The 14166-nt window shown below is 28.6% G+C and overlaps 1 protein-coding gene across 2 annotated transcripts; it reads left to right on the top strand.

The window, feature by feature from the left end:
- Positions 1-4091: 4091 nt before the first annotated feature.
- Positions 4092-7957, top strand: LOC100779731 (bZIP transcription factor 29). 2 transcript variants are annotated; one of them, XM_003523571.5, is made up of 5 exons: positions 4100-4325; positions 4426-5524; positions 5630-5762; positions 5871-5955; positions 7386-7957. In XM_003523571.5, the coding sequence occupies exons 2-5, from the start codon at positions 4491-4493 to the stop codon at positions 7673-7675; spliced, it is 1542 nt and encodes a 513-aa protein (XP_003523619.1). In that variant the 5' UTR covers positions 4100-4325; positions 4426-4490; the 3' UTR covers positions 7676-7957. The 2 variants fall into 2 exon arrangements, with proteins under 2 accessions (XP_040870695.1, XP_003523619.1); XM_041014761.1 differs by having other exon boundaries at positions 4092-4325; positions 5630-5955.
- Positions 7958-14166: the final 6209 nt, after the last annotated feature.

The raw sequence follows: 14166 nt of genomic DNA, 5'->3' as shown, positions 1-14166 counted from the left end.
TTTTATTAGGAATCCTTTTTTTAATAGTTTAGAAACTTTAAAATTATTAATTCATAGCGATTTATAGATTTCACAAAATACGATGGTCTTACTATAGTTAAATAAAATATTAGATCCAAAATAGCAAACCATTTTGTCAGAAAAATATTTAATTTAATTTTAATAAGATATTAATTAAAAAATTAAAAAGAATTAAATTTATAAATAATTAAATATATGTACTTTATTTTTTGTTATGTTGTTTATTTGATATTTTCCCTTTACAAATTATTCAAATATTATTGTTACTAGTTGAATCTAAATGATTTATATAGACAATATAGTTTTTTTTACACAAATAATAACATTTATAAATAATTAATTATAGCATTTATATGGAAATTGGAATGAATTTCAAAATACAATTCTATCGAATTATATAGTTGGATAAGTTTGTTCTAAATATATTTTTATAAATTTTTAAATTATAAAATATATTCATGTAATTAATAAAAAAAATTATACACCGAAAATATAAAATATTTAAAGAAATGTTTAAGTCATGACAAATTTATAATATTTATATGAGAAGTAAGGTTATACACATTAACTTTTGCAAAAAATTATCTTGAGAATCATATAAATCATAATTTATGATTGAATAATAATATAAAATTATTTTACAGTTATTTGCTCCATCATTAAACTCTTATCAATATGATTTATTTAGTTTTAACAAACTGTAATTTTTCATTCTCTTTACTTCGAATTTTTTACGGGTTCTACTACAATATTTCTTGAATGTTACACTAACAATTTTTAGTTGATGCTGTGATGATTTTTTATAGAATTAAAAAATAAAAGGTATTTAAAAAGTATAGTATTTGATATATAAATAATATCAAAACTATATATTTTATAAAATATTTATCATAATTAATAATAAAATGTTTCAAAATGCCATGCATTGGCCGGGCTAATGAAGATATTACAATCTTTTAATATTAATTTTTTTCCAACGAGGAAAATTAATATTCACCTTTTTTATGAGAATAATTTCATGAGAAACCAAGTGTTAAAAGCATTACTAAAAACAATATTTCCCAATAACATTTTTAAAACTACATATCAAACATCAAAGTTAATTGACATTATTGAAAAACTAAAATTTCCTCGTATATAAAAAACCCCTCTATGTAATAATTAAAAAAACGTTTTTTAATTATTTATCATTTAAGTATTTTTATTGTCTTGAAATATTTATTATTTGAACCTTTTTCCTGTTAGGCTACACCCCGAAAAACTAACAAATAATCATCCTAAGAAATGCAACTTAAAAATATCACGTAAAAATAACAAATTGACCCCACAAGAAGAGGGTTGTAAATGACTCGGATTAGATAATATTTTGTTTTTTTTTTAATCCAATATAATTAAACTTAAGTGAATTGAATAAGATTGAGTTTACTTTTTTTTTTATCAACCCAATCCAATTTAATTTTAATTAAATTGGATTAATTATAGGATCCAGTACTTAAAAAATTCTTACTTTAAGTTTTGAAAAAAAAAAAAAAACATGAAGATAAAAAAGTAGTAAGATATTTTAGTTGACAACAAATGAGAAAAGTATTATTCATAAATTATTTGTAGAATTCAAAAATCATAAATATAACATTATTTTACAACTTATAATACTTAAAGTCAATAATAATCATAAAATATAATATTGTGTTAGATTGAATTGGATTGAGTTTTGGTCTAATTCAAAATTTCAAACCCGTCACCCAATTTAATTATAATTGATTTCATTAAATTAAAACCAAACAAATTCAATAATCCAATATAACTTAAAAAAATCTAACGGGATTGGATTGAGGAGATTTCTAAATTGGGTCTAATCCACTCACAAAGAATGACCCACCCGCAAACTCGAGTTGACTCAAACTGATCCGAATAATGAATTGAATCATTTATATATTTGGGTCAAAATCAAACCAAGACAATTAAAATTATTTATGTACGGATTGAGTCACAGGTTTAGATTTATAGATTCGTTGACCCGATCCATGAACTTGTAATTAAAATATAAATTATATATATATATATATTAAAAACTAAAAAAATATTTTGACAAGTAGGGGTTGTGTTTAAATTCTAGAGTTGTTTGGTTTGATTTTAAATACTGTTAATATTAAGACTTCAAGTGTTAAAACTTCTTAAAGTATTATTTTTAGGTGTATTGTTATTTGTTTCACCTTTTTTCATAATTATTTTTCCTATTATATTTATAATATTAATGGATCATATTTTGTTCATTTGTTTTTGTAAATTTGGTTGCAACGAATCTGATTATAGCAAATCTAATTATAGTAAAACTTATTGCAAAAAATTAATTTGTAAAAAATAGTTGTGATTCATACTATTATAGTAAATCTTATTAAAAAATATTTTATTTTAATTTGTATTAGTCTATTTTAGAATATTATGTTGATGATATTAAATGAATAAATTTTTACCACTTTCAGACAGTTGATAATATTGTGTTAATTATATTAGATATTTGAACTAACCATGATATAAAACAATAGTTTTAAAAAAATAAAATTTAAATGGTTAACTTGTTGGTTTAAACTAAAGCAAATCGTTTATGAATGGATTGGGTTGAGTTTCAAAAAAAAATTGTAAAAATCAAACCAAACCGATCAAATTTAATTGTGTTGTGTCATGAATTTGATCAAAATCAATGCAAAAACTGACCTGCAGCCCTAGAGCTTAATTTGCCAACCAATTTGCAACCAATACACATGGCGAATCTTAAATTTTATAATTTATCATATTTAATTATAAATGATTAAAACATAATTTATTGGATAAACAAATAAGGATATTGTGGTCTTTTGATATCAATAAATCTTTTTTATCCATTCAAAAAAGTTAAATTTTGAAAAAAAAAGGTTTATGCAATGACAATGATCTCAATTTTTTTACAAAATTATTCTATTACAATCTATTATATATGATAAATTTGTTGATTTTTAAAATAATATAAATAATATTTATGATTGAATGACATATAAAATTATTTTACACTATTAGTGTATAAATGTTAAACTCAACAAATATTATTGAGAAACAATCTTTTATGAAAATATTCTTTAATTTCATACTAATCCGCCTCTCAAGTGAGTTTACAAAACCATTTAAAATTATTTATTATTTTGGGAATTTTTATTGCTTGGAGTATCTTATTTCATACTGAAAAAAATTAAATCTTTTAATATAAAACATTTACAAAGTTATTACCAATCGTTTCTCAGAAAGAATATCATCTGTTTTTTATTTTTACCATATATATTACTAAATTTTGAAATACAACAAATTAATTAACGCAATGCCATTTTTTTGGGTACAAAATCTTCAAATATCTTTTCAAAGAGCTACTTTAACAGGTAGTCATTATATTATATGATGATATCATGGAAGAAACAACATGATTTTTTAATGGAACCGTTTGATTCACTAAAAAATTAAAAAAATAACACAATTTTTTTTTTGTTTTATATTTAATTTTTAAGTAGAGAGTCAACATGAGTGGAAGAAAGACAAGTAAGCGCATCAATAATGAAGTTGCTCTATCTGTATAGCAATGGTCATGCTTAATCATTTTACAATGATGTCCTTTTCTTTAAACACTTTATATGAAAAATATTACTCTCTCGTAATAATTAATAATTTTTACAATATATACTATTATTTGCAACGAAAAGTAAAGTTTATACTACGACCCAAATCTCCCGATCCATAGTTTCAGCCAACAGTTTTTTTTTTTTTTTTCTTCTTAAAATCTATGTCCTTTGTAATAAGGCTTTATCCAAATACGTTTTAGAGATATTCAAAATTAATTTTGAAGATTCTTTTACTTTATTTGTCTATATTACATTATTATTAGTATATATAAATTGTAAAAACGCGTCTCCGAAGAGAAAAAAAAAACTGTGTTTTGAATTATTACTACATCCATCCACGTGAAGGAATTAAAATTAATTAGGTGCCAAATGGAAAATAGTTGACAGAATCTTATCTTAAAAACGAAAAAAATAAGAAGAAATACAAGGCATTAACACACCAATAAATAACAGCGTCTCAAAGAAGTTAACCAGACAAGACAAAGACCATGAGATGATAGTCGTAGGAACCACGGTGAGAAGAGAAGAAGAATTATTATTACACACAAAACAAACGCAGTTGATGTTGCTGCTCTAGACTGTTCTGCGACTCTTTACGCAACTATATTTTCGTTTTTGCCGAGATAGGGTTTTCGGTTTTCTTCACTGCTCTCTCACCAGGTACTTCTACTGTCTTCGCTATATCCCTTGATCGTGTCAATAAGATTGTTTTTCAAATTTGAGGGTTAATTGATTAGAGATTTTGTTAATTGATTGATAGGGGCGAGTTGTGAATGGAAGCACAAGGCATAAAGTATAAAGCATAAAGCATAGTTAGTTGAGTCAATGGAAGGTGTTGATCAAAGAAATAGTTCTGCATTTGGTGTTCCAGTTCCAAGACCACCAAACCAGAAATCTCGTATGCCACCATCTCACCCTAGTATCAATGTTTCACCTTCAGCAACTCCTTATTCCCAATACCCTCAGCGATTGCGTTCTCCGGGTTCCTCCCATTCGAGGTCTTTGTCTCAACCTCCCATTTTCTCGTTGGATTCATTGCCCCCATTGAGTCCTTCCCCTGCTGCTGTTACCTCCATGTTTGACTCAATCTCAACAACTGATATGTCTGTGGAGGAAAGTAATGTTTCCTCTCAGGTGCCCCTCAATAGAGGGCATGCCCTTCTTCCTCCTAGGAAGGGACACAGGCGCTCTAGTAGTGATTCCCCTTTGGGAATCTCTGGTTTTATGCAGTCTTCTCCAGTTCCCTCCGGAGGAGAGAGCTCGGGGTTCGAGAAGCCGATTCAGTTGGTCTTGAAGGCGTCCTTTAGGGACAGCCTGGATGGGGGCCATGCTAATGAGCCTGTTAATGGGAGGAAGGAGGAGGCTGCGGATGATTTGTTCAGGGAATACATGAATTTGGACAACTTTGATAATCTGAACTTTCCTGGCATGGAAGATAAGGACTTGGATAGCAGGACCAGTGGTTCCAAGACAGTTGAGAGCAGCGATAATGAAGTTGAGAGTCATGTCAATGGGAAGGCGAGTGGGGCTCAGGGGGCAAGTTCAAGCTGCTCGGAGGAAAGGAGGGAAGGAGTCAAGAGGAGTTCAAATGGGGAGGTTGCACCGGGTTCCCGGCATCGGAGGAGTTTTTCGTTGGATAGTTCCATAGGGAACTTTAACATTGAAGATGGATTGCCTAAGCTTCCTCCTTCGAAAAATCAAATGGGTCAGCACTCACCTAGCAATTCGATGGACGGCAAAATGTCAGAAACCTCCACGGAGTTTGGAAATGGCGAATTTAGTGCAGAGGAGGTAAAGAAAATAATGGAAAGTGATAAACTAGCTGAAATTGCTTCGACTGATCCCAAACGTGCAAAAAGGTAATATTTTTCTACTCTTGCTCCTTTTTTTCTGTCGCCTACTTTTGAAAAAAATAAATAGAGTGAATATCCATTAATTCATTATATCCCCCGTATGCTTATCAGGATTTTGGCTAATCGTCAATCAGCTGCTCGTTCAAAGGAGAGGAAGATGCGATACATTGCTGAATTGGAACACAAAGTGCAAACTCTTCAGACAGAAACAACCACATTGTCTACTCAGTTTACCAAATTACAGGTGGCTATCATTTGTGACAAGCTTACATTTGCTCTTCTTCTTAGTCTTGTATACTATTTACCCTTATGTCTGCTCTTTCTTTTTTTATGTGTGCTTGCTTGTCTCCAGAGGGATAACTCTGACCTTAAAAGTGAGAACAACGAGTGCAAATTAAGGCTTCAAGCCATGGAACAACAGTCTCTATTGAAAGATGGTTTGTATACATTTCTGTGCTACTTTATGCATCAGTTAGCTCAAACTTGCTTTAACTTTTTTATCTTGTGAAATGGATTTACTTGATGTAGGCACATTTGTGTGAATTTTCCATAGAAATATGATCCTGTGCATTGTGTATGTTTTCTTTTTCAAAATGAATGGACTGTATCTGTATTTGTAATTAGTAATAACAAGCATTTACTTATGGCTTCTATGAGTGATTTTTATACATAATTGTTTTTCTTAGGGTTATTACTGTATCATTAAGTATGCCCATCTCTGCTTCTTTCAAATCAGCCCACTTGGCCTAAACATTTGAATCATCTTAATGATGTTCTGCAAATTTGAAAGCCAACCACATTTTGCACTATTATCGTGCTTTCCTAAAGTCTTTGTTTGTGATAGCCCCTTTCAGACTGCATACCATGATTGCTTGTGTATAATCTGGTTTATTTGCAGTCTTTCCCTTAGATGTTGCCAGTTGAACTGTTTGAAAAAAGAGAGAAAAAGGAAGGATGCAGGGGGCTCTGGTAGTAAAGGTTGAAACAAAAATACTACAAGATTTATATTTTGATGTTTTCATATTTAATGGAAATTCATAACTCACAATTGCCATACTTAAGGATTCCAGTTAATATGAATGTGTGTGTGGTAAAAAGCTAAAAATTCTTTCATATTTTACCCAATGAGATTATGGGAGCCTTACGATTTGGGGAGGAGATAGGCTCCTGAAAGTGGAAAGTTTTATTGCCTCCAACCCTTTCTCATTTTGTGTCTTTTGTTGCTGGTTACCATTGTTCTTTCTTGTTAGAAGTGCTGACTGTTATTGGTTAGCCACTATTTTTATCAAATTTTGACGTTCTCTCTTCATTTATATAGTTACTTTTGTTTGAATTTCTGTAAAAATATTAGGGGAATGAATGTGGTTACCCACTAAATTTGCAGTTTGACTTGATGTTTTTTCTTTGTTTTGTGATTCTAAGCATGGTCTATATAATGATTGTCATGTAAATATGTACACTCTAAACTTATATCTATTGAAGAAGACATCGGCAGTGTGGTTTAGGAGTTTGACCTTGCTAGTATGTATCTCCGTTTTCCTACTTCACCTTCTTCAAAGCACTCTACTCCCTCGATCTTGTAATATTTTCACCTAATCTTTCTGTCTCCAAGATCAAGAGGAGTAAATGTGCCACAGGCAGTATTGATTTTTATTTTGAAAATCAAGGAACTGATGAAAGTTATGCACAAAAATGGTTCATTTCATTTGTATGCACTTCCTACATATTTGGGTACAGGGTCCTTTGCAAAAATACATTTGAATTGACAGGATCTTTTTCAGATATTAGTGTCGAATGGCTTGTGCTACTAGGATTACACACTTGCAATTCAACAGCTGTATAACAATCTTCATTGCTGTTTGGGCAGCTCTGAACGAGACTTTGGATGCTGAAGTCCGGCGTTTGAGGCGTGCTGTTGCAGAACTTGGCGGTGAATCCCTCACAAGTTGCATGGCTCGACAGCTTGCTATTAACCAACAAATGTTCGAGTTACAGCATCAGCAGCCCAGCCAACAGAGACATTTTCTACTGCAAAATCACCATACTCAGGAAGAGATAGAGTCTCGATCACAGCAGATTCAAGGCAATGAATTGCATCCCCAGGCACAGATTCAGTCACAGCAGATTCAACGCAATGAATTGCATCCCCAGCCTTAAATTGCAGAGAAATATGTTGCCTATTAATGGTGCCAAATAGTGGAAGCAAAATACTTTTGGACGTGGAGCTGGTGAGGTATAAGTATAATCTCAATCGTACATAAGCAGTGATCTAGCATTAGTTTGCTTGAAGTTTCATAAGATCGGTTCATCATCTTTATTTAATTTATTATTTTGACTGTTTTACCTGCATACAAACTCGGACTATCCTATTCATGTAGTAAACCTTATTGTCATGAATACAACCCACCTTTCTCTATTGAGAGGGGTCATGTTGTTGCATAATCTATGTTACTCTATAAATTATTGTTGATTGGTGGACAAATAGGGCAAAAGCCCAAACAAAAGAAAACTAAAGAGAAACTATAACAGAGGTATAACAACCCCAGGCATTACGAATGAGATCAGTTAACACCAACTCCCTTGGAGGAGAGTATATGAGATGATAACCCATATATTTGTGCCAAGTTTCAATTCCCTATAGTGTTTTTTTTAATGAATTCAGGATATCTTTCAGCCGGAAGTACTAATTCCTCGAGATATTGAAACTTATTAATAGATGTTATTCCATTCACAGAGATGTTATTTCCTATCAAGTTGGCACACACACTGATTCTGTTCTCTCTGCTTGGGAAAGAAATATTCCACTACCTATCTTTCCAGGCTTGAGTTTTCTAGAGCAGCTTGCTACCTATAGGTCTGTTATCATTCAATTTCAGAGAGAAAATGATTGAAGCTGAATCTGATTCAACAATCACCTTACTATTTTTCCATGCTCCCAAGCCGTTTCCAACCCCTACGAAGTAGCCCACATGCAGTACAACATTATTGTGCTAACCAAAAAACCCCAATCCTGAAACCATTGTATAATCAAACCACCACATGCTGTATCTTCCGGATTACCCCTAGAAAACTCCATCTGTATTCTAGTTTTTATTCTGTGAGCAGCAATCTCACGTAATTTCAAATGGAGTTTTAGGAAACTTATGTTCATTTCTAGATTTTAACAATGCGTACAAGGGAAAGTGGTAAGTGGACACCTATAATGTCGAAATTTTGAATCCTAAAATCTATATTTTGAGTTTCTGAGGAGCATGTTATCTAACTATCTTTTCTGGCTAAAAAAAAGGCAACACAGTTCAAAATTTCTAACATATACAGAGTAACACTTGGTTGTTAATTTTTCAGAGCCAAACTAAAAGCAAATCATGTTCATTTCTTTCTGTTCGTCAATCTTTTGCGCTATTACAAACAAACAAAAATGCACTTTTCAAATTATTTAGTCAAAGTTTATTAGTGACTAAAAAATGGTAACTATCTTACATTGATACAAGTTACATTAACTAACTTGATCTAAAAAGGTTGGTAGATTTCTTAAGCAAGATATTCAATTATTGGTCATGTGAATGAAAATAATTTTATTGGAAGAAATAAAACTTATTTAGGTGATCGGTATGTATTGAAAGAAAGTAGTAGCATTCTTAATGAAAATTATAAAAAAAAGTTACATTATTCTTGAATTAATGAAATTTTTATTAAATAGATTTATCTTATAATCTACTGATAAATTAAAAAATATTATATAAATCATCTTTAAAATTGTAAATTCATTCAAAATTATTTAACACGGCATCAATGTCCATGTAATAGTTAATGCAATATATACTTTTGAATTATGTTAATAGTAATTATTTGATCATCTTTTATTATTATTTATTTTTTTATAACAATTAGCATGAATAATTTGAGTAATATATAATTATAATTTAATGGTACATTCATAAAAAAAATTATAAAATATACTGAGTCTCTTATTTTTGTTAGAGGTAAGTTTCCACTCTTTTATTTTTTTGTTTCTCTCAAATCTAATTCGCGTTCGGATCCTCTACAGCAGATTGCCTCTGCAGCGCCTCTATAGCAGTTTACTGAACCGTTGGATACATGATGGTTCATCATAATAAAACCTACAAAATCAAACAAATCGTATCTATAGCTAGCTTTATGTGCTGCCAGTAGGTGGACTTAGAGACAATGTTTTTTCCAATTGTCATATATATTTTATTATATTTATATAAATAGGTATTAAATTTAGTGATAGTTACTTTTTAATTAATATGCTTTTAATACATATAAATTCATTTAAAAAGGTATACATTTAATAAATACATATTTTTTTATAAATTTAATAAATATTTTATATTTATACTATAACAAAATATAATCATATAATATATTTAATAATTAAATTATATAAGAAAAAACTTCCATATTTTTAAGCAATAAGCTTTACGTGCAGGAGGTGGCTCATGACCGATGGCAAAAAATAATGTATTTCTTGTGGTTTATATTTATAATTAAGTATTTTAAATAAATTAATATAGATTACTTTAAATTCAACTACATAATTAAAAATACAGTTTATATACAAAATATAAATATTTTATTATCAAATATATATTTTGTCTATGAATTTTAAAACTATATCATATTTATAATATTATAAAATTTATTTATGTATTATATTTAACTAATAAAATAATTAAATTTATACACAAAATAACTCCCTTATTTTTTAAAACATTAATAAAAATAATAAATTTTTAATGTACATTTTAATACACACGCATATACATATATTTATACACAGTATATATAATATTTAATAATTTTATCAAGGATAACTATATATCATTATTGATAAATACAAAAATTAATAGTATGAAATGAAAAAAATGTTTAATTACATATTTAGATGAATAATATATAAATATTTATGGTCTACTTACCTTTCATAATTGGTTATTTTAAAATATTTTCTTATAAATTATAATGATTAAAAATAAGGTATTTTATGAATAATAAATAAAAAGTGGATTTTTTTATTATATATATAGCACGTACGTAGCGGTAAAGCAAATAGATTTGTTTGATTTTGTAAATTATATTATCAGTCATCAGATATATCAAACGGTCTAGGAAGTCACTGTAAAGGCGCTGCAGAGACAATATGCTAGAGAATCCGAACGCATCTAATTGTCTAATATATAACAAATTTTTGTTATCTACAAATGGGCGTGTATTTTGGGGCTTTGAGTAATGAGTGTTTGGTAGTAGAAAAATAAAACACCATTAAATTTTAAATTTTAATGCATTTAATCTAGCCCCTATTTTTCATGGATGATATTCAAAGCCACTTGGAAGCTAGTTTTATATTTTTGCAAATAAACTTTGATTTCATCATATTTTTTTTTTTTTATGAATACGAGAAGTTACAAAAAATAGTTCTTCATTTTATGATTCGAATTGTTTTAAATATCATTCATCTGATTAAGTCGTTTTTGAGTTGTATTAGTTTTGATGAAAGCCCGTGAGGCTATTCCTCCTAAGGGTTTTCTATATTGTTTTTGGTAGCTCTTTACTTTTAGCGAGGGGTACTGTCTTATACTCTTATTAACTTTTGATATATTGTAAATTTGTAACTACAATCATAGAGGATAGAGACCGATTACTTATTATTAACTGTATTCGATCAGAGTCTTGATGCATATATAACTGCATTTGCCCTTTGGACTATGATTGGTTGATGTATATGAGAAGAAATTTGGGTGATGGTTATGGATATATGCTATTGAGTAAACGTGGTTTCCTCAAATTATAAGAAAAATCTTGCTAAATTTTATAATTAGGCTTATTAGGTTAAATGAGCAGGCAATGCTTGATCTTTAGTTGTTCTTTTTATAGGATGAAATAAAGACAGCAGAAACGAAGAACAAAACCGAAACTACAAAACAACAATGGAATCGTCTAGCAGGAGGTCCATGACTTCAATAGGAGGAAAACACCAATCTTCAGCTTGAACACTTCTATTCAGGCACCAACGGGAAAGCTTAGTCTTTAGTTTGAGTCATAACATTTATTTTTCAAATAGATAAAAAAGATTGTCCTATTTTGTTTTTAATGTTTTCTATTTATTGGTGAAGATTACATATTCCAATTTAGCAAAAGTGCTGCCTTCCACTACTCACTTTGCTGTGGTTTGTTATGACCACCTACATAATATTAGAATTTATTATTTTTGGTTTCAAGCACGAACTAATCTTTAGTAGACAGTTATCAACATTTGTAAACACTTATACAAAGAAAGAATACAATGAAGAAAGATAAAGAGCAATTATGCATTATCTTTTAGTGTAATTAACATAGTATAACTTAATCCTCTCCATAACATATTGAGATAGGAACATTTTTTGATAATATTTCTCATATTTACAATTTTAAAAAAATAAACCTAACATTACATGTATAAGAGAATCAACATCAACATCTTATAATGAATTAACAAATGATGATACCGATGTGGAATAAATGTACCAATTTTTATTTTTTAAATGATTGATCAGTTATATATAACTATATTGTAAATAAAGTTTAATCCTTTGTTATGCTGAACAAATAATAGAAAAGTGTTAGAAATATATTTTTTAACACATTCAAATAATATAAAAAAAGGAGAAATAAAAATCAAATCCAAATATAAATTACTCTAAAGTAACATTGAACAATATACTATCTCCTTTTCTGTCACGGGGAATATAGGCTCGGGCAAATAAGATTTTGTTTAAGTAAGTTTGGTCTGTTTAAAAAAATTAGGACCTAAAGTTAGCCAGTTATATGTCATAGGTTTGTTTGTAGATATGATCTGACCTTTTGTAAAGCCTAATTTAAGTTAGCAACCTGTTTAAAGGCCTATCATATTAAAGTTTTAAGATATACTTTACCCATCTCTAAATAGGATAATCAACTAATAAGCCGATGAACAAAAATTATATGTTAAATAAATTAAAAATTTGAAAAAAATTGTTACTAAAAACATAAGACAAAACTAAAAATAGGTAGGTTGAATTTTATAAGAATCAAATGTAATTTGTTTATGTAATACAAGTTAATTTTTAGGATTTAATATGACTATCATATGCTAACTTATTTAGAAGTCCATTTTACAATAAAAATTTAAAATAACCATCAACGTATCCTTAAATAAATTACTAGCATAACTTTATATACGTCAATATGTTTATTATTTTAAAGTAATTAAACACATTAAAAAAATATGTTATTTATATTTATTTAAATAGGTTGATCGGTTATGTTTAAAAAACTTTTTGAATGACCAAAGCCTGGACTTTTTTTAATTAAATATGCCTTTATAAAAGTTTGGACTAGTTTATTTTGATAAAAGTTTGGTTTGGCTTGTCATGATATAGGCCTGGCCTTAAGCTCTTATCGAATTGTCTGATGTATTTTAATCCTATTTTTTGTATGTAACTGGAGTTGGAGTTGATAATTTGTATTGTTGGACTAAAGTGTGAAACAAGATTGAGTTGGATTACACCAAATTTCTTTCACACTACAAGTTTCATGGTCGAATTCATCCTTATGTCAAGCAAGCCAACGGCCCTAATAGGCTGTTATAAAAACAAAACATATTTAGTATGCAAAATTCTAAAAGAAATATATAATTTTGTAAAAAAAAAATATCGAGTCGGATACAAGCCTTTTTCTTTTACATAAATTTAATGAGTCTAACTAAGCCTGTTGAGCCAATTGAATCTTAAATCAAATTGCTGGTTTTCTTTTATAAGACTCTTTTGTCTAATTTACAAATGATTAAAAAATTAATTTAGTTAATCATATTAAATTTGTTAAACTTGTTTGTAGTATATTTACATTAATCTTTTTCTAAAATTACTCTTAAAATTATTAACACTTCTTGTCTCATTTATGTTACCCAATTATTTTTATCAATGTAATTAATATATGACTAAATTGTTTTAATCTTCACAAGAAAGAAAAAGAATTTATCTTATTAGTAAGTTACTCCTGATTATTTTCTATCTAATTAATTAATAGATAGTTAGTTATTTTTCTCATTACTTACAAACGAAAAGAACAAATTATCTTATTAATTCATAATATTTACTAGTTATATGCTAAAAAACTATAAAAGAATTAAAATACTTTGATAGAAAGTTAATTAATAGAAAAAAAGTTAATTTAAAAAAGGTCTTGTGAAAAGAAATAAACAAAATTCAGAAAAGAGCAACTGAGGTCAGATGTAGTACTTATTTTCCGTGGGTCTAGTATCTACTACTACTAGGCTGCTAACATGAACGAAGCATTAATTTTGCGCGTGCTACTAGTTAGTAGTAATAATAGTAATTAGTAGTAATAATGAGTTGAGATAAAATAAAAAAAATTAAGAGTGTAACATTTACGCTACCTGCAAAATCAATCAGAGCTTAAAAAAGAATACATAAAAATATAAAGAGTAAATAGAGAGGGACAAATTCCGATGCAGGCAACGACAGAGCAGAGCCAAATCTATATGATTTGTTTCCCTTTTTAATATTATATCTATTTATTTTATCCAATATCCTTGCACTGTTACAGTTTGTTTCCATTTATTCAATTAATAATTACCAATTTTTTAG

Source organism: Glycine max, chromosome 4 (genome assembly GCF_000004515.6).
Source record: "Glycine max cultivar Williams 82 chromosome 4, Glycine_max_v4.0, whole genome shotgun sequence".
Lineage (NCBI taxonomy): Eukaryota > Viridiplantae > Streptophyta > Magnoliopsida > Fabales > Fabaceae > Glycine > Glycine max.
The sequence above is the reverse complement of the archived record's forward strand: the minus strand, read 5'-3'. Positions and strand labels throughout refer to the sequence as shown.

What these genes read in the sequence shown, in the direction of transcription:
- LOC100779731 (XM_041014761.1), top strand. Translation starts at nt 4,491, where the DNA reads ATGGAAGGTGTTGATCAAAGAAATAGTTCTGCATTTGGTGTTCCAGTT. An exon ending in GATCCCAAACGTGCAAAAAG is followed by an intron (nt 5,525 to 5,629) that starts GTAATATTTTTC and finishes TATGCTTATCAG; the next exon opens with GATTTTGGCTAATCGTCAAT. An exon ending in ACAGTCTCTATTGAAAGATG is followed by an intron (nt 5,956 to 7,385) that starts GTTTGTATACAT and finishes CTGTTTGGGCAG; the next exon opens with CTCTGAACGAGACTTTGGAT.